The sequence below is a fragment of the Mus caroli genome, chromosome 7, assembly GCF_900094665.2.
Source record: "Mus caroli chromosome 7, CAROLI_EIJ_v1.1, whole genome shotgun sequence".
Classification (NCBI taxonomy): domain Eukaryota; kingdom Metazoa; phylum Chordata; class Mammalia; order Rodentia; family Muridae; genus Mus; species Mus caroli.
In genome coordinates this window covers 18641358-18658818 of record NC_034576.1, presented here as the reverse complement: position 1 = coordinate 18658818, position 17461 = coordinate 18641358, and the positions used below count along the sequence as shown (strand labels likewise).

Below are 17461 nucleotides of genomic sequence, written 5' to 3'. Positions count from 1 at the left end.
GCAGGGGCTCTCCCACTGAGCCACGCCCCCAGCTCCTCACTGGGGGATTTTAGGCAGGGGCTCTAGCCCTGAGCTATGCCTACAGCCCTCTTTTTACTATCCATACTAAGAAAGGGTCTTTTTATGTATTCCAGTATAGACTGGAAAACTTTATGTAGCCTAAAACTATTTAGGCCTCAAACTCACAATCCTTGGCCTGCCTTGGCCTCCAGGACTCTTGGATTACAGGCCTGTGTCAGCATTTTAAGACTGTTGTTGGTTTTTGATCTGTTTACTTTTACATTTATTTAACTTACTTTATATGTATAAGCATCTGCCTGTCTGTGTGCTTGGTCCCCATCATGGTCAGAACAGGGCATCGGATCCCCTAGAGCTCAAGTTAGAAACAGTTGTGAGCAACCATGTGAGTGCTGGGAGCTGAACCGGGGTCCTCTTCAAGAGCAAGTGCTCTTAACCTCTCGCCCTTTCCTCCACCATATTGTTGTTTGGGACAGGGTCTCATGTAGCAGAGAATGGTTTAAAGCTTTTGTGTCGTTTAGGATGACCCCGAACTTCTGATCGTCCTGCTCATACCTCCTGAGTTCCGAGATCATAGGCTTGGAGCACCACGTGGTCCACATGGTGCTGAGAGAGGAGACAGTGGTGCCTGTGCTGTATGCATGTGCATGATGCATGCTCACATGCATGCCACACCCCCAGCTCCTCCTCCACTTCTAGACATCAAGTTACGAGCTAGGCAAGTGTGGCTCACCTATATATCATCTTAGAACTCACTTAGAACTTTCGTGAGAAGCAGTTGTGGAAGAATTTCTAGTCTCAGACCAGTCTGTACTACTGGACTAGGATGTATTCAGTCTAGCCTGGACTACAGAATGAGCCTTGTCATTTTCTGTTGTTGTTGTTGTTCATTAATGTTCTGCCTGCATATAAGTCTGCATGAAGGATTCAGAAGCTGCCATGTGGGTGCTGGGAATCGAACTCAGATCCTCTAGAAAAGTAGATGGCTCTTAACCACGGAGCCATCTCTCCAGCCTGAGCCCTGCCAACAACAAAAACCCCCTAACCAGTTGTGGTGTCACATGCCAGTAGGATATGGTGAAGCTATGGAGGGAGGAGGATCAACAACTGAGAAGCTAACCTGGGTTAAAGGCTTTAGAAGAGCCGGCTCAGCCGGGTTTTATGAGCAAGAGTGAGGCACTGAGCTCAGCTCTTAACACCCCACTGAAACTCTGGGAGTGCAGGTGCAGGCTGGGAATGCCAGCTCTGGGGAGGTAGCGACAGGTCACAGGCCATGACTGCTCAGCTACACAGGCCAAAACTCTTCACACACACACACACACACACACACACACACACACACACACACACACAGAGAGAGAGAGAGAGAGAGAGAGAGAGAGAGATATTTTCTGTCTCTAGATGAAGGTGTCTGGGGAGATGGCTCAGAGGTCAAGAAATCCATTTCTCAGCACCCACATGGGAGCGCACGGCCATCTGTAACTCTTGTTCCAGAGTGTGCAACACCTTCTTCTGGCTTCCACAGACACCAGGCACACACATGGTGCATAGACATACATGCAGGTAAAACACACATATACATATTACAAAAGAAATAAAACTTAAAACACAACCACACACAAGGCAGATAGTGGTGGGGATATGTGACATTGACCTCTGACCTCCACGTGCAAGGACACACTGACATACAACACACATCAACATACACAATACACAGAACATACACAACACACACAGAGGCACACACATGTTCCACACACAGGTGCACACACACACACACACACAAAACCAGTAAGCAAGAAAATACATTCCAGAGCGCTTGAAGCCAGATGCCTCTCTCCAATCCCAGCACTTGGGAAATATGGAATCTTGAGTTAAGACTCATCTGTGGGGCTGGGGAGATGGCTCAATGGTTAAGAGCACTGACTGCTCTTCCAGAGGTCCTGAGTTCAATTCCCAGCAACCACAAGGTGGCTCACAACCCTCTGTAATGGAACCCGATGCCCTCTTCTGGTGTGTCTGAAGACAGCTCCAGTATACTCATATACATTAAATAAATAAATACATAAATAAATCTTTTTTTAAAAAAAGAGTTATTTACTTTATTTATCTGAGCACATCTGGTCTATAGAGTGAGTTCCAGGACAGCCAGGGCTACAGAGACCCTGTCTCAAAACAAAACTTTAAAAAAATAAAAATAAAGAAGAGCTGAGCATGATAGTATATGCCTTTACTCTCAACAATAGGATATCTATGAGTTCTAGGCTATCATGGTCTACATAGTAAGACCCTGTCTCAAAATACAATTAAAAAACAAGAAACCTGTATTCAAATTCAACGTACAAGAAGTCCTTCAGACTAGATTTCACACCAGGATCTAAGCTGTCATTCTGCAATGTTTCATTTAAACTTGGAGGGTTTCTCTCCAAGTCACTGTCTACAAGAAGCCCTGTTCACACTGACCCATTGTTAAGAGGAAGAACAGGGAGGTGGCCAGGCCCAGGGCCAGGGAGGCAGCTGTGGTCACCAGCCAGTAGGACAAAGGGGAACCGGTCACACGAGCTATCTCTATCCCCTTGGCAGCCGCCACGCCCACCAGCCCTGTCACCTTTTAGCTTTGGGCGTTAAAGGTGTAGGCAGTGGGGCCAGTTGGGACATGTTGACACCAGTCTCTGTCTGGAAAGCCACGAGGAACAGAACCTGTTGGGGCTGGTGGCTCATTTGAGCATGTGTCACCTTGAGTCCTCTCCACCCTTAGGGCCTGAGACTCCCTGACTCCTCCTTCAATTCTCACAAGGCAGGAAGACATAAACTAGGTATTCTGAAAGTCCCTTCTGATCTCAAAGAGAACTCCATTCTGAAATCTGATGTTGTATTTGGTCTTACTGTACAGCCCAATCCATCCAGGAACTTTACTAATGGCTTCTCCTGCCCCTCTGTGGCTGAGGCTACAGACATGCATCGCTTCACCTGCTAGGATATCTGAGATGGTAAAATTCTAAAACAATAAACCCAAAAGCATAAGTGTCTACTGAGAGAAACTTCTTAACTGGAAATGGAGATCTAGCTCAGTGATGGCGCCCCTGCCTAGAATCCCCCAGTGAGGGGCTGGGGGCGTGGCTCAGTGGTACAGCCCCTNTGCCTAGAATCCCCCAGTGAGGGGCTGGGGGCGTGGCTCAGTGGGAGAGCCCCTGCCTAGAATCCCCCAGTGAGGGGCTGGGGGCGTGGCTCAGTGGGAGAGCCCCTGCCTAGAATCCCCCAGTGAGGGGCTGGGGGCGTGGCTCAGATGATAGAGCCCCTACCTAGAATCCCCCAGTGAGGGGCTGGGGGCGTGGCTCAGTGGGAGAGCCCCTGCCTAGAATCCCTCAGTGAGGGGCTGGGGGCGTGGCTCAGTGGGAGAGCCTCTGCCTATCATTAGTCAGTCCCTAGGTTCAATCTCTAGTAGAAATATAGGATCCAAGTTCCAGATCTCATCTCTTTGACACTCTAAATCTCTTTCATTTGTTTTGCCCATAATTTCTAGTTTTCCTTTCTATCTCGGAATCGCATGTTACTGGAGTCTACCACAAGCCGGCAATCCGAGGTGGAGAGTCAAATTCTGGACGCCCCTTAACAAGAGTATCTCAGTTGCCTAACTTGTAAAATGGATAGAAATAGGTTACCTCACTGGACAGTGCAAAGATGGTACAAGAGGATTCCGGGGCTGTGAGAATCCAAGCTTCACAAATAGAGCATCCATTATAGCCCACTTATGTGAGAGACTGACACAAAGTAAGGGTGAGTTCCAGGTCTGTCGGTGCAGCAGCGTACATTGAAGGGGCCAGCTTAGGCAACCCTATCTCAAAATGCAAGTGCTTTTAAAAGGCCTGGGCATGGTGGCACATGCCCGTAATCCCAGTTTTCAAAGGCAGATGTCTGAAGACAGCCCCAGGGTTGATTACATCATATGCTCGGGGCCAGCCAGACCTACACAGAAAGACCTGATCCCTCTCTGGAAGCGATGTCTCTGCTGTTTAGAGTGTGGAGAACCAGAGTTTGGCTCCCAGCATCCATATCGAGTGGCTGGCTCACTGACCAGCTCCAGCTGAAGCCTCTGTAGACACCGGCACCCACGTGCGCACAGACAAGAGCTAAGAAACGGCTCAGCAGCTAAAAGCCCTTGTTGTTCTTCCCAGCATATGACGGGAAGCGGATCTTTTGGCGACTGTGCCATTATCAAATGGGTAAGCCTCTTCTTTAGTTTCAGAGAGCCTTGCTGTTCCCGAGGCTAGTGTGGGTGTTAGAAACGCCTTGACCGCCAGGGGACGCGCGCTCCCCGCGGGCTGGACGGCTGAGCTCAGGGCCTGGGAATGCTAGGCGGGCCCGGGCAGGTGTACAGCTCCCAGAGCAGGGGAGCGCAGCGGGCCGCGAGGGCGTGGCAGAGTCTCTGTTCCCAGGCTTCTTTCTGTCCCTGCCCTCCACCCTCAGGTCTTCTTCCTTGGGCCTCCTCCAACTCTAGCTCTCCCTTCATCTGGCTGCCATCTGTGCTCCACCCTTAGGTCTCCTCATCCGGCCTCCTCTGCCCTCCAGCCCGGTTCCCAGAGGTGAAGGATCCTGTTTGGGCTTCCTGGAGGAGTCAGTGGGATCCAGGTCAGGGTGTTGAGATGGACTGGGAACACCCAGAATGCAATCCTTTGCTCCAGCCGGGTCAGACTTGATTTTTAAGTCTCTGGAATGCATGCACATGGGACTTCTCCTAGCTAAGCTTTGAGCCTGCTCCTGGGGTAGCTTCTCAGTCCCTGGTTCCTTCCGTGTGCCGTCGGGGGGATTAATGCCTTCACCTAGATGAGGTGTGGGCATTGGAGGACCTAAAATATGCAGTACTTACAACAGTGCAATTTAAGGCCCGAATGTCAACCATCCTGGACTGTTAACTCTACCAACCCTCCTCCAAGGTTCTTCAGGGCGACACACATGAGTGTCTGCAATCCCAGCACATGGGACACTGAGGCAGTAGGGTCTCTAGTTCGAAGCCACCCTGGGCTACATAAGTGACACTGCCTCAGAAGAACAAGAGCTGAATTTTAGCTCCCAGCAGTACAGTGCTTGTGTAGCTAGCAAAAGGCCTGAGTTCAGTCCCTGAGGCCTGGGGTATTGAACGATCCATCGCATGCGGGCAGGTTCAGAGGGAGGGATGAAAACCCAGTGTATAATTTTTTGTGAGGGTTCTTGGTCGTTGGTTTATATCTCCCTGGCTTGTCTGGAACTCCCTCCTGAGTGCTGGGATTAAAGGCATGGACTACTGTCACCACTGAGCTTATCTTGTTTGCTCTCTCTCTCTCTCTCTCTCTGCTATACTTAAACTCTCATTCCACCTGCCTCCACCATCCCAGTGCTAGAAATATTGACATGTACCCTAACAGTCTTTTTTATGCAGTGTTGGGGATTGAACCTGGGCTTCCTGCATGCTACGTGAGCACTCTACTGGCTGAGCCACACATCAACTCCTTTCTTCTGCGGTTCTAAGAGCTGTGGGTTCTGTTGCCAGTGGTCTCAACCGCCTGAGCCTCTAGACCACAGGACCCTAATTCTCCCACCAGAGAGCAACAGTGACTATCCCCAGGAATGTAGGGCTACGGCAGTATGAGAGGCCCTGGAAGGTTCCAGACAGAAACTGGAAAGTTCCCAGGACCAGCCTCAGTTTCCCCGTTGCTAGGGAGGCATCCTCTCGGGGTCAACGAACTCCGCTGAAGGTGGAACTCGCTGTTTCTACCTTTGGGTGATTGCCAAATGCCTGTGTGGACAGAGAGACCCATCCTGACCTGAGCCTGGCAGGACACACACAGCCTGTGCTGGCAGCTGTGGCTATTATTCCTTAGCTTCATTTCAGGCTGTCACTCCAGGCCAGGCATTCGCAAACACCCTCCCTCTTCAGATCCTTCCCCCCCCCACCAGCTTCGTAATCCCCCTACATAAGGGCTCAGAGGTGGAGAGACAGTGGGAGGTGCGTGCCTGCCCCTGCCCTCTCCCTGGCTCAAGGACAGACAGACACCTCCAGAATTAGCCTCCCTCCCTCCCTTATCTCCCATAATGCCTCAGGTCAGACAGATGGAAGTGGAGGCAACATGGCTCACCTCTGGGTCACAAGGAACCCCACCCCGGGAGGAAGAAGGTAAATTAGAAAATCTGGTGGCAGTGAAGGAAGGAATTCCTTCCACACACAGACAGCTGTCACAAGAGTGAAGGAGATGTCCAATTCAACTGCCTGGATGGCCCGCCAGCCTGTTTACCACTTCCATTCCCTGTAACGCATAGCGCAGCAGTACACGGCCACAGAAGCCTTCCAGATCCAGCCCTGCAGTCCTGTTATTCTGCCCTGGGCTCTAGAATGACTTCACCAAACACCACCTATTTCCCATCCTGTGGGGGCAATAAGAGGTCTGACTCCCGCTTCCGCTAGGGGGCGCTCCTGGGCGAATGTGACTCCTCTGGTTAGGCAGGTCTGACGCCCCAGCTAATGACATGTTGGGGTTCGCTCGGCGGCACAGAAGAGGTTGGAGAGCTGCCCCGGTTTCTCACTCCCTGCCCCCATCCCCAAACCAGAAGGTGGGGTGTAGCGCACACAGCCTCCTGAGAAACCCACGCCCCTCGTGCTTGTCCCACTCTTTTCGAAGACCAGGATCCACTAGTCCAGTGCCACTAATTTTACTCAAGGACCTAGTGGTTCGATGCTGAAGGCAGCTGGAGGGTGACCGGGCGCCCGACCATTCTAGAACGTCCTGATCTCCCACATCTGCCCAAAATGCAGAGACCCGAAACCCCAACAGCACCCTAAGACACTTCCAAGTGTCCCCAATTAAAGTATTCAAAAAATTCCAGCTCCAATAACTCCCCAGGACCAAGGGCTCTGAGCACCACTAAGATCGCAGGTGTCCAAGCCCCCATCCATCTGCCCAGTAAAGTCGGCACCCCAGTTCCTTCTTTCCAGGGATCCAGGCGTGAGCTCCCCACACTATTCCCCTGGACTTAAGGTCTGAGTTTCCAGTAAGTCTTCCCAGGGACGCGGTGTCGGGTTCTGGGGTGGCTGGACCCTGGGTGGGGGTGGAACTCACGCGTCGGGGCAGATCCTGGCACCGGGGGGCTTTTCCTCGGGCTCCGGCTCCGGCTCCAGCGGCGGGGAGCGGAGGACGGGGCGGGGCAGTCGCCTGGGAACAGGTTAGACGACGTGACTCTGACTGGAGGGAGGCGTGTCCCTCGGAGGAGGGGGAGCTGCGGTTGCCTGGAGCACCTTGGGATTTGTAGTCCCGAATGGGCGAGGCGCCGCTAGGGACACTTCCATTTGGAGTCAGACGCGATCCATTTGACAGTCAGCCAGAGCTAGGTCCAGAAGATCGTGGACGTCCTGGACGGCGAAATGCACAAGAATTTAGATCCTCACCTCACTATGGGTACAAGGGAAGAACCCCTGAGCCCTTTCCCACTCCTCCAGGCTGTTTCCCCTTGCCTGAGTGAAGATTTGGACACTTAAGGAGGAGCTGGGAGGCATGGAGAAATTCACACGACCAATACTATGGCGAGAAAAGGACCCACATTAATCAGGACTCCAAGCCCCGGGTTATCTGTCTAAATAAAACAAAAAAATAAAAATAAGGGGCCTCTAATCTTAGTACTTAAGAAGCAGAGACAGGCGCACCTCTGAAAGTTCAAGGCCATCCTAATCTACACAGCGAATTCCGAGCCAGCCTGGACTACATAAAGAGACCCTGTCTCAAAAAACAAAGCAAAGCAAAACAAAACATCACAGAATTGGCGATTTACTGGCGTGCCTAGCAACAAGCTGAACTACAATCCCCAGCAGACTCCTGACCGACGTCCATCGCCAGCCACCTTCCAGTCATCTGGGAATTGGAGTCTTGAAGCCCACAAAGGGCGAGCCCCAGAGTTTGTCGCCCACGCGCGAGGGTGGACACATAGTCTGGAGATTCTTGGCGGAGGGGACACTCCTTCGTAGCCTTGGTGACCTCTGGTCTCAAAAGCCTCAGAAGAAGGGGGGAGCATCCCAATGCTGGAGGAGTCTCCAAAATCTCCGCAGAAGGGGCGGGCAGCGACGCTGACACACCGGCCAGGAATGCAGTCGAGTCTCCCTGTCTCGCCACCGTCCCGCGGCTCCACCCGCCACCCCACGCGCTGCAGTCCTGCTGGGAGGGGGCGTGGGCACGTCCCCCAAATCCCACGTGCACACGCCGCTGTTTACTTGGGCCGCGGAGCAGACAGGGACCGACCAGCTGCACCTCTACCTGCCTCGGAACCGTGAGGAATACTTCCCATTCGGGACACTAAGTCCACGAGGACATCTACAAGTCTTCCCTGACACTAACCCTCACCCCGATTCAAGCCAGGCTCTGGGGCTCTGGGGTCCGAGGCTCCTCCCATGACTCTGCAGACTCCTCCCCTTCGGTTTCCCGCTTCCCCTAGACTTCAGAAGCTCCGCCTCTGATTGCTATTAAAAGGCTCCGTTCGTCCACTTTTCTCTATTTTCCGACCTGGTTCAGTTAAATCTTCCACTTCCGCTGCACCAGGGACTTCCGAAGGTACACTCTAGCTTTAAAAGTACAATCGTGACAACCAGAATTCTTACCTAGCTTTTGCAAGAATGCTGCAAAGCGATCTTCTGTCTCTTTAAAAGCCATGGCCTAGGTGGGTCACTGCCCCTTTAAGACCGGGTTGGAAGAAACCACGTGAGCAAAGCTGTCGGGGGAACAGACACCCGGGATCCGAGCTAGCTTGCGTTTCTGACGAACAGGGAACTGATTTCCCCCTGCAGGGCATCGTTGAGAAATTATTCATTCCTATGCTGTGTGAAATTTAAGAGTGGAGGTTATCCGGGTTCTGCAAATAGTGACAGCGCTGAGCCATGGCCCGGCTCTTCTACAGGACTTGGATGCTTCCGGGTGCGGCTCCACCCCTTGGATCCACGTGGTGGGCAGCGTTCCGCGCAGGTCCTGCGTGGGCACTTCCAGAGTTGGAATGGCGGGTACCGGGACCTGCGGTGAGTGGAGCTTGAACTGGTGGAGACGAAGGGCATCCGGGAGGGTCTGGGTGCAGAAGGGGTTGGGGAGGGCTGCCGGGCGGGTGAGGGACCCTACGGGTACTTTGAGAGGCTGGCCATGTCAAAAGGACCCCCCCGACTGTCTCCTCTCAGGTGCCACTCGGTTCTCCTGCCCTCCCCACTTCACGGAGATGTCTCCAGACTCGGATCCCGCCCGTTTCTCCTTGGAGGCGCTTACAGGTCCAGATACAGAACTGTGGCTTATCCGAGCCCCTGCAGACTTCGCCCCACAATGGTGAGTGTCGCTTCCAGGCCACCTACGGGGAATATCCCCCCGCCTCCTAGAGACTGAACCTTCCAGGAGCTGAACTCACTCACCGTAGAACGTGAACCAGAACGTTAGACGGCTTTTTTGAAAATTCGAGACAGGGTTTCTCTGTGTAGCTCTGGCTGTCCTAGAGCCCGTTCTGTAGAGCAAGCTGACCTCGAACTCAGAGAGATTTCTGCCTCAGGAATGCTGGGGTTGAAAAGGCGAGTTGCCACCCCTGGGCTAGATGGCATTTCTGAGCAACCCGGAAATGCTGCTTTGGGTTGTTTTGAAACCGTCTGAATAGCCTTCCCCAGCCCGTATCCTGAGTGCTGGGATTAAAAGTGGGTGTACAGGTTCTGATTTGTTTCAGAGAGTCTTTATTCATTTATGTATATAAGCAGTCTATGTGCTTCTATGCTTTCGTAATTGAAGAGTGCATCAGACAGAAGATGGTGTCAGATCCCACTGTAGATGGTTGTGAGCCACTCTGGTTGCTGGGAACTCAGGACCTCGGGATGAGCAGCCAGTGCACCCAACCACTGAGCCGACTCTCCATCCGTTTTGGAGAACATTATATCCCATGTAGTATTTAAACCTCTGATCCTCCTGCCTCTACCCCCCAAATACAGCCACTATGCCCAGTTTTATGCAGTGCTGATGAGCAAATCCTGAGGCTGTTCATGCTAGACAACACACTCCATGCCCGCCCGAGACTTATCCCCTGCCCGCCTTAAACATCACTTAACCAGTAATGGTGGGGGGTGGATATAATGTCAGCACTTGGGAGGCTGAGGCAGGAAAACAATAGACTTCAAGGCCAGCATGAGCTAGGGAGTACTAAGCTAGCCTCACTTACACACACAGAGAGTGTGTATCCCAGTACCTGGAAGGTGGCCCTGGGCTGGTCAGGCGCTCTAGGCAGCCCGCAAACCCCCAGAAGGTGGTTGGTTGGTTGGTTGAAAACAGGAAACAGAACTCAGGGTCTTGCACCTGGGTTCTACCTCTGAGCTGCACCCTAGGTGGGAAAAGGTCAGCCACTAATTCTCCCTTTCCCTCCTCAGTCTCAATGGGCGGCGTGTACCTCTTTCTGGTTCCAAGACTGTTAAGGGCAAACTGGATGGCAAGAAGCACCGATACCGGGTATTTACCAGCAGTCCCCAGGCCGGAGAAGCCACCTTGCTCGCGTCTTCATCGGAGGCAAGTGGCAGACTCACCTGCGCCCCGGCCCCCAGTGGGAGCTTAAGGATCATGGAGGGTCCTCAAGAATATCTTATCTCTCGGGTCCCCCTGCAGCTGATCCCTGCAAGTCTGCCACCTCAGATCCCTACGGGCCTGCGGCCTCGCTTCTCCGCCTTCGGAGGCAGCCCTCCAGTCACGGGGCCAGGTTCAGCCTCGGCTAAGAGGAAAAGTACGAGAAAGGGTGCAGAGGCCTCAGACACTCAGGAGGCTGTGAACAGGCACGGGGCCATGGAAGTGAAAACAGCCTTGGGTAACCTAGGAGTGGGTGTGAAGAAGAGAAAGAGGTATTACATGCAGGAGATGGAGGCCAAGACAATGGAGCCCGTGGCAGAGCTGGCAGAGTTGCCAGTCCCATCTGCCACCAGCAGCAAGAAGAGGAAGAAGTCCAAGGGGACAGAGACATCCCAGATGGAGCATACAGAACCTGTGGCTCAAACAGAGCCTCCTGAGGGGACCTTCCTGTCCCTCACCAAAAAGAGAAAGAGGCAGAAGGAAGCTGAAGGGACAGAGGAAGTGGACGGTACCGTGGCTGACTCTCAGCCACAGGTCATTGTGGAAGCCCAGGAGGAAATCATCCTACTGTCCCCCACAAAGAAGAGGAAAAAGGAAAAGAGACAAAATTTGGGGATGGAGGCAGAGATGGGGCCCCCTGGAGTACTCATGGTGACCGAACATTCAGAACTTGATCTTCAGGCTGAAGTAGCTCTTGTGTCCCCCAAGAAGACAAAGAAGAAAAAGGGAAAGTGGCTGGGCGAGACAGAGGCTGCACTTCTAGATGACTTTGAGCCCCAGGGGGCTCTAGCACCCAGCAAGAAAAAAGAGAGAGGCGCACGCCTTTGATCTCAACACTGGGCTGGCAGAGGCAGGCAGATTTCTGAGTTTGAGGACAGCCAGGGCTACACAAAGAAACCCTGTCTCGAAAAACCAAAAAAAAAAAAAAGAAAGAAAGAGAGGACAGAAAGCAATGGAGCCCGGGTCTAAGGTGATTGACCCAAGACAATCGGAGGCACCAGAGCCCAAGGCCAGTCAAAGATCCCCCAAGAAGAAAAAAAAGAAGGATTGGGAAACTGAGGTGCAAGACGCCATTCCCCAATGAGACATGTCTTCCACGGACAGGAGAAGCAGCAGAGACTTGCACTGGAGCCATAACAACACCCTGGGGAATGGGAGAGGGAGGGACCCGCAGGGCTGAGGTCAGAAACCAGCTGTATAGACACTCCCTGCCCCTCCCCCAAGCAAACACGCAGAGCCACAGGAGCCTGGGCATGAAAAATGCTTTATTGTGACACTGGGCCTCGGTGGCAGCAGGTCATCGAGGCACTTTGAGGAAGGGTTCATGTAGTACTTCAAAAAGCCTGCGGGCCTGAGGGCAAGGGGAGAAGAGAACCTGTCATTAAAGCTGTCACTTGCCTACCTGTTTGGAATGGGGTTTTGCCTCTTATTCTCCTGGCTGAGGAGCTTTGGGTGTCTGGGTTCTACCTGAGGCTGGCTGGGAGGTGGATGTAAATGGACCTAAAAACTAGTACGCTGCCGGGCGTGGTGGCACACTCCTTTAATCCCAGCACTTGGGAGGCAAAGGCAGGCGGATTTCTGAGTTCAAGGCCAGCCTGGTCTGCAAAGTGAGTTTCAGGACAGCCAGGACTACACAGAAACCCTGTCTCAAAAAAAAAAAACCAAAAACAAAAACTAGTACATCGGCTGGGGGTGGTGGTGCACACCTTTAATCCCAGCACTTGGCAACCTGAGGCATGAGGATCAGAAGTGAAAGGCCAGCCTCAGCTACATTAAGTAAATAAAACAAACCAACAAAATGTCTTACTTTTGATACATGGGGTCAAGTATCCTGAGCTGGGCTGGCTAGCTGTTTAGCCAAGTATGGCTTTGAACTCAACCTTTGATCCTCCTGCCTTATATGGCTGCTGTAAGCATGCTCGCCACACTTAGTTTAGCCAGTGCTGGGATCAGAGCCATGGCTTTGCTAAGTAAGCACTTTACCAACTCGGCTACGTTCCCGGCCAGACGGGAAACAATTATGGAGCCTTTTAAAACAAGCATGGTAGCTTATGCCTGTAATCTTAGCAGAAGCCAGCGGCAAAGGTGAGTTCAGGCCCAGCCTGGTCTATAGTGAGATCCAGGCCAGCTAGAGCTATATATATTAAGACCTGTGTAAAATCAATAGCCACTTAATAGAACTTCAAAGTCTAAGGTCCATTGATTTGGGGCTCATTCCTATACTTCAACCCCTGTAGCATCCCCCTAAAATTCTTACCTTCTGTGGGCCCAGGCCTGGGCATAAAGCTAGATCCTCCCTTGATGCGGTGAAGAGCTGTTCCAGGGACTGAGAGGTAGACTCAAGGTCAGGGCAGTGTGCCCTAAACCCTTACCTGTCCCAACTGCAGGGGACCCCAGGGTGTGGGCCATGGGGAGGTCAGGAGGGGATGCCCAGGGGACCTCTTACTCCAAATGTAGCCAGGAGGGTCTGGCTGTCGGTCTTGTTCACAGATTTCACGGTGGTCAGACACTCAGTGGCCTGGAAGGGGAAGGATGTTTTCTTGGGAGCTGGGCATCGGTGCAGCCTGTGCGTCTAGTACTTAGAAAGCAGGGGCCTCACAAGTTTGAAGCCAGCCTGGTCTGCAGCCAGGCTCAGGGTCAGAAACAAAGGAGCCCAAGAGATGGCTCAGCGACTGCAAATACACCCAGCCCTTCCAGAGGACCCAAGTCCACTTCCCAGTGCCCAGAACACCCAGAAAGATAGAAATGTAGAGTCCCTCTTTACTGCTGAAAAGCATCCGTTCATTTACAAAATAATATCATAACATCCAAAAGTGGCCACTGAGTGGTGCTGGGTACTGTGGCAGCAAGATCAGGATGGCACTCTGGGCTACTTAGCTAAGGGGATGACGGAGGGCTTCCTGGAGGGAGAGGCCTCAGAGCTGGCATGGGAAACATAAGATTCCAACAGAGATAACAGGATCATAGATGCTGAGGGCAGACTAGGGGGTCAGAGCTAAGGGAGGCAGGGTCTGGTTTGTACTTAAAAGACCCTTAATGCTGTTGGGAGGGGATGAGGGAGGACAGGACAGGGAAGAAATGCCTCACTGTGGATGGACTTGCTGTGAAAAGCCCAAGCTCAACCCAGAAGCCATTGCAGGATCAGGAGGTACAGGAGGACAAGAGGCGCAGTCTCACCCGTGATAGGAAGTTCTGCTCCAGCTTTTCCATAAGGAGGTCGGCTGGTTTCTGCTCATACGCCTTGTAGGTCTCCAGGTACCGCCCTGCTTCCTCTGCACTAGGTAACAGGACACTGGAGTGAGAGGGCTATCATTTGAGATTCTTCTTCAAACAAAAGCTAGGCCAAGCCCAGTCCCAACTCCTGTCCTCCTCAGAGAGCCCTGTGGGGTGGCTTCTCATGCATTTATTGTTTTGGTCATGCTGGGGATGGAATCAAGGATATTGTACATGACAGACATTCTACCACTGAGCCACACCCCAGCCCCTCACTGGGGGATTCTAGGCAGGGGCTCTACCACTGAGCCACACCCCAGCCCTTCACTGGGGGATTCTAGGCAGGGGCTCTACCACTGAGCCACGCCCCTGTCTCTCTTCTTGAGTTCCTTCTACCACCACAAAGTCTCTCTATTGTATCCTTGCCTGGCTTTGAAGTAATGATCCTCCTGCCTCAGCCTAACAAGTGCTAGGATTTTGTTTGTTTGTTTGTTTTGTTTTTTGAGACAGGGTTTCTCTGTGTAGCCCTGGCTGTCCTGGAACTCACTCTGTAGACCAGGCTGGCCTCGAACTCAGAAATCCGCCTGCCTCTGCCTCCCGAGTGCTGGGATTAAAGGCGTGTGCCACCACACCCGGCTACGAGTGCTAGTATTACAGATGTACTGTCACACACAGAATTAGATTTATTTCTCTCTTTCTGAGACAGGGTTTCACAAATCCCAACCTAGCTTTAAACTGCTTATTTAGCCTGGCAGTGGTGGCGCACGCCTTTAATCCCAGCACTTGGGAGGCAGAGGCAGTTCAAAGCTAGCCTGGTCTACAGAGAGATTTCCAGGACCAGCCTGATCTACAGAGAGAGTTCCAAGATATTCAGGGCAACACGGAAAAACCATGTCTCAAAACAAACAAGCACTAAAGATTTCACAGGCCTCTGATCCTCCTGTCTCCATTTCCCAAGTGCTGGGATTACAGGTGTGAGCCACGGAAGCCAGGTTTCAGCAGTGCCTAATGCAGGGTTCCAGTGTCAGGAAGCGCTGTCATGGGGCCAGTCCTAGTGCTTGCAAACACTCTTACTGCAGTCTTTCTAAGATGAAAGGTATTCATTTAACAGGATTTAAATTTACTTATGGTGTGAGGAAGAAGAGATGTGGTTTTTTTCCTTTCCTAAATTGACTATTTGTGGTTTGGTTGGTGAGCCAGTTAAATCACCTCTAGAGATGGAGATATGGACACAGATGTGGTGGTACACTCAATCCTGGCACTCGGGAGGCTGAGGCAGGCCTTTGCTATGGAGACTCTCGGGGGGAACAGAACAAACCAGGAACACTAGATACAGAATTCTTTCAGATGTTGAATCTAATCTGGATATATCTGGCCTCTGGTCTCATTAACCCAGGCTGGCCTTGAACTCTTGACCTGTCCTGGCCTTGGACTTCCCAGGGTTGTGATTATAGGCTTGTGTCACCATGCCTGGCTTAGGAACCACTACCACTACACAGGCTGCCTTGGCTGGTACAGGGCATGGGGGTGAGGGTGGAGGGCTGGTCCTCACCTCCAGGCCAGGATCAGGGTGCAGTCAGCCAAGATGCACATCTTAGCCAGCTCCTTGAGAGCCTGCTGGGGATCTTTCTGGAAGAGAAGAAAGTCAGAAGTAGAGACCTGGGCAAGAACAGGGATTTACAGTGTGGAAACCCAACAGCTGAGCTGGGGAGAGAGACAGCACTGTCAGTAGAGCCACAAGGATATGAGTTCAGTCCCCAGCATGGATAAAAAGCTGGCTGTGGTGCCCAGGCCCTGGTGAGAAACCCTGCCCCCCACCCCCAAATCAGAGTGGATGTGCAGGGCCTCATGGGCATCTCTCCTCTCAGTGGGTAAAGGCGCCTGGCTGCAATCCTGAGCACTTGATCCGACCCTCATGATCCACATAAGAGGAGAACTAACCCCCAAGAGTTTCCCTCTGACTTCTGAGTGTATGTGCTCATTCGTATGCACACACACAGACACACAGACAAACAGAGAGACACAGACACGCGCACACACACACACACACACACACACACGAGTGCGTAAAGTATTTCTTTTTTTTTTTTTTTTTTTTTTTAAGATTTATTTATTTATTATATGTAAGTACGCTGTCCTCAGACACTCCAGAAGAGGGCACCAGATCTCGTTATGGATGGTTGTGAGCCACCATGTGGTTGCTGGGATTTGAACTCTGGACCTTCGGAAGAGCAGTCGGGTGCTCTTACCCACTGAGCCATCTCACCAGCCCCGCGTAAAGTATTTCTTAAGTCCTTTAAAACAGCACCAAACAGAGAAGCCTAGACATAGCCTAGCAGCAGGGTGGAGGCCATCTATGGAAGGCAGGTCCTCACTCAGCACAGAAGGGAGGACAGTTCCCTGCTGGAGCAGAGGGAGCTAGGAAGAGTTTTGAGCAAGAGGAAAGCTGCCACCTACACCAGAAGAGGGCGTCACAACCATTGCAGAGGATTGTGAGCCACCACGTGGCTGCTGGGAACTGAACTCAGGACCTCTGGAAGTGCATTCAGTGCTCTTAACCATCTCTCCAACCCCTGGCTCAAGCTTTAATGCTAACACTCAAGAGCCTAGGGCAGGAGGTTGCCATGAGGTCAAGGCCAGCCTGGGCTACACACTAAGTTCTAGGCCTCCCTGGGCTGTGTTGTGAGACTTTGTCGTAAATACATAAATAAACAAAGTATGGTAGCCAAGGCAGCAAGCAGGGAGAAACTGTAGATCTGACATGTCAGGCTGTGGTGAAAAATGAAGAACAAAGTCTAACAGATATTTAGGTATCTGTTATAAGGGTCATGAGGCAAGCTTTTACTTTTACAATACTGTGAACTAAACCGAGTGCATCTAGGCAGGGGCTCTCCCACTGAGCCACACCCCAGCCCCTCACTGGGGGATCCTAGGCAAGGGGCTCTATCACTGAGCCACACCCCAGCCCCTCACTGGGGGATCCTAGGCAGGGGCTCTACCACTGAGCCACGCCCCCAGCCCCTCCCTGGGGGATTCTATGCAGGGGCTCTCCTGCTGAGCCACGCCCCCAGCCCCTCACTGGGGGATCCTAGGCAGGGGCTCTCCTGCTGAGCCACACCCCAGCCCCTCACTGGGGGATCCTAGGCAGGGGCTCTACCACTGAGCCACGCCCCCAGCCCCTCACTGGGGGACTCTAGGCAGGGGCTCTCCTGCTGAGCCACGCCCCCAGCCCCTCACTGGGGGATTCTAGGCAGGGGCTCTCCTGCTGAGCCACGCCCCAGCCCCTCACTGGGGGACTCTAGGCAGGGGCTCTCCTGCTGAGCCACGCCCCCAGCCCCTCACTGGGGGACTCTAGGCAGGGGCTCTCCTGCTGAGCCNCGCCCCAGCCCCTCACTGGGGGATTCTAGGCAGGGGCTCTCCTGCTGAGCCACACCCCAGCCCCTCACTGGGGGAATCCTAGGCAGGGGCTCTCCCACTGAGCCACGCCCCCAGCCCCTCCCTGGGGGATTCTAGGCAGGGGCTCTCCCACTGAGCCACGCCCCCAGCCCCTCCCTGGGGGATCCTAGGCAGGGGCTCTCCCACTGAGCCACACCCCCAGCCCCTCACTGGGGGATCCTAGGCAGGGCTCTCCTGCTGAGCTA

At 52.8% G+C, this 17461-nt stretch overlaps 3 protein-coding genes across 6 annotated transcripts in view; 1 reads left to right on the top strand and 2 right to left on the bottom strand.

The window, feature by feature from the left end:
* Positions 1–8671, bottom strand: part of Ppp1r13l (protein phosphatase 1 regulatory subunit 13 like) — a 20487-nt gene extending 11816 nt beyond the window's left edge. For 2 of the 3 annotated variants that reach the window (XM_029479835.1, XM_029479836.1), the window contains exons 1-2: positions 8636–8671; positions 7110–7399 (exon numbers count right to left, since the gene is read on the bottom strand). The gene's annotated coding sequence lies outside the window, so the exon portion shown is untranslated. Of the gene's footprint in view, positions 1–7109; positions 7675–8635 lie in introns of those variants that run through there. The other variant, XM_021167792.2, reaches the window with a different exon arrangement.
* A 189-nt stretch (positions 8672–8860) lies between these two features.
* Cd3eap (CD3e molecule associated protein) lies at positions 8861–11474 on the top strand. The gene is made up of 3 exons (XM_021166815.2): positions 8861–9046; positions 9200–9341; positions 10418–11474. The coding sequence occupies exons 1-3, from the start codon at positions 9025–9027 to the stop codon at positions 11433–11435; spliced, it is 1182 nt and encodes a 393-aa protein (XP_021022474.1). The 5' UTR covers positions 8861–9024; the 3' UTR covers positions 11436–11474.
* A 378-nt stretch (positions 11475–11852) lies between these two features.
* The window catches only part of Ercc1 (ERCC excision repair 1, endonuclease non-catalytic subunit), a 12181-nt gene continuing 6572 nt past the window's right edge, over positions 11853–17461 (bottom strand). For both annotated transcript variants that reach the window (XM_021166818.2, XM_029479837.1), the window contains 5 exons: positions 15373–15449; positions 13785–13884; positions 13054–13125; positions 12865–12933; positions 11853–11958 (listed from right to left, as the gene is read on the bottom strand). In XM_021166818.2, coding sequence (XP_021022477.1) covers positions 11905–11958; positions 12865–12933; positions 13054–13125; positions 13785–13884; positions 15373–15449 — 372 coding nt within the window. In that variant the 3' untranslated portion in view covers positions 11853–11904. The remainder of the gene's footprint in view (positions 11959–12864; positions 12934–13053; positions 13126–13784; positions 13885–15372; positions 15450–17461) is intronic.

Excerpts from the sequence above, each read along its gene's own strand:
- Cd3eap (XM_021166815.2), top strand. The coding sequence starts at position 9,025 with ATGGCGGGTACCGGGACCTGCG. Across the intron at positions 9,047-9,199 it reads GGCGGGTACCGGGACCTGCG|GTGCCACTCGGTTCTCCTGC; the intron begins GTGAGTGGAGCT and ends GTCTCCTCTCAG. Across the intron at positions 9,342-10,417 it reads GCAGACTTCGCCCCACAATG|TCTCAATGGGCGGCGTGTAC; the intron begins GTGAGTGTCGCT and ends TTCCCTCCTCAG.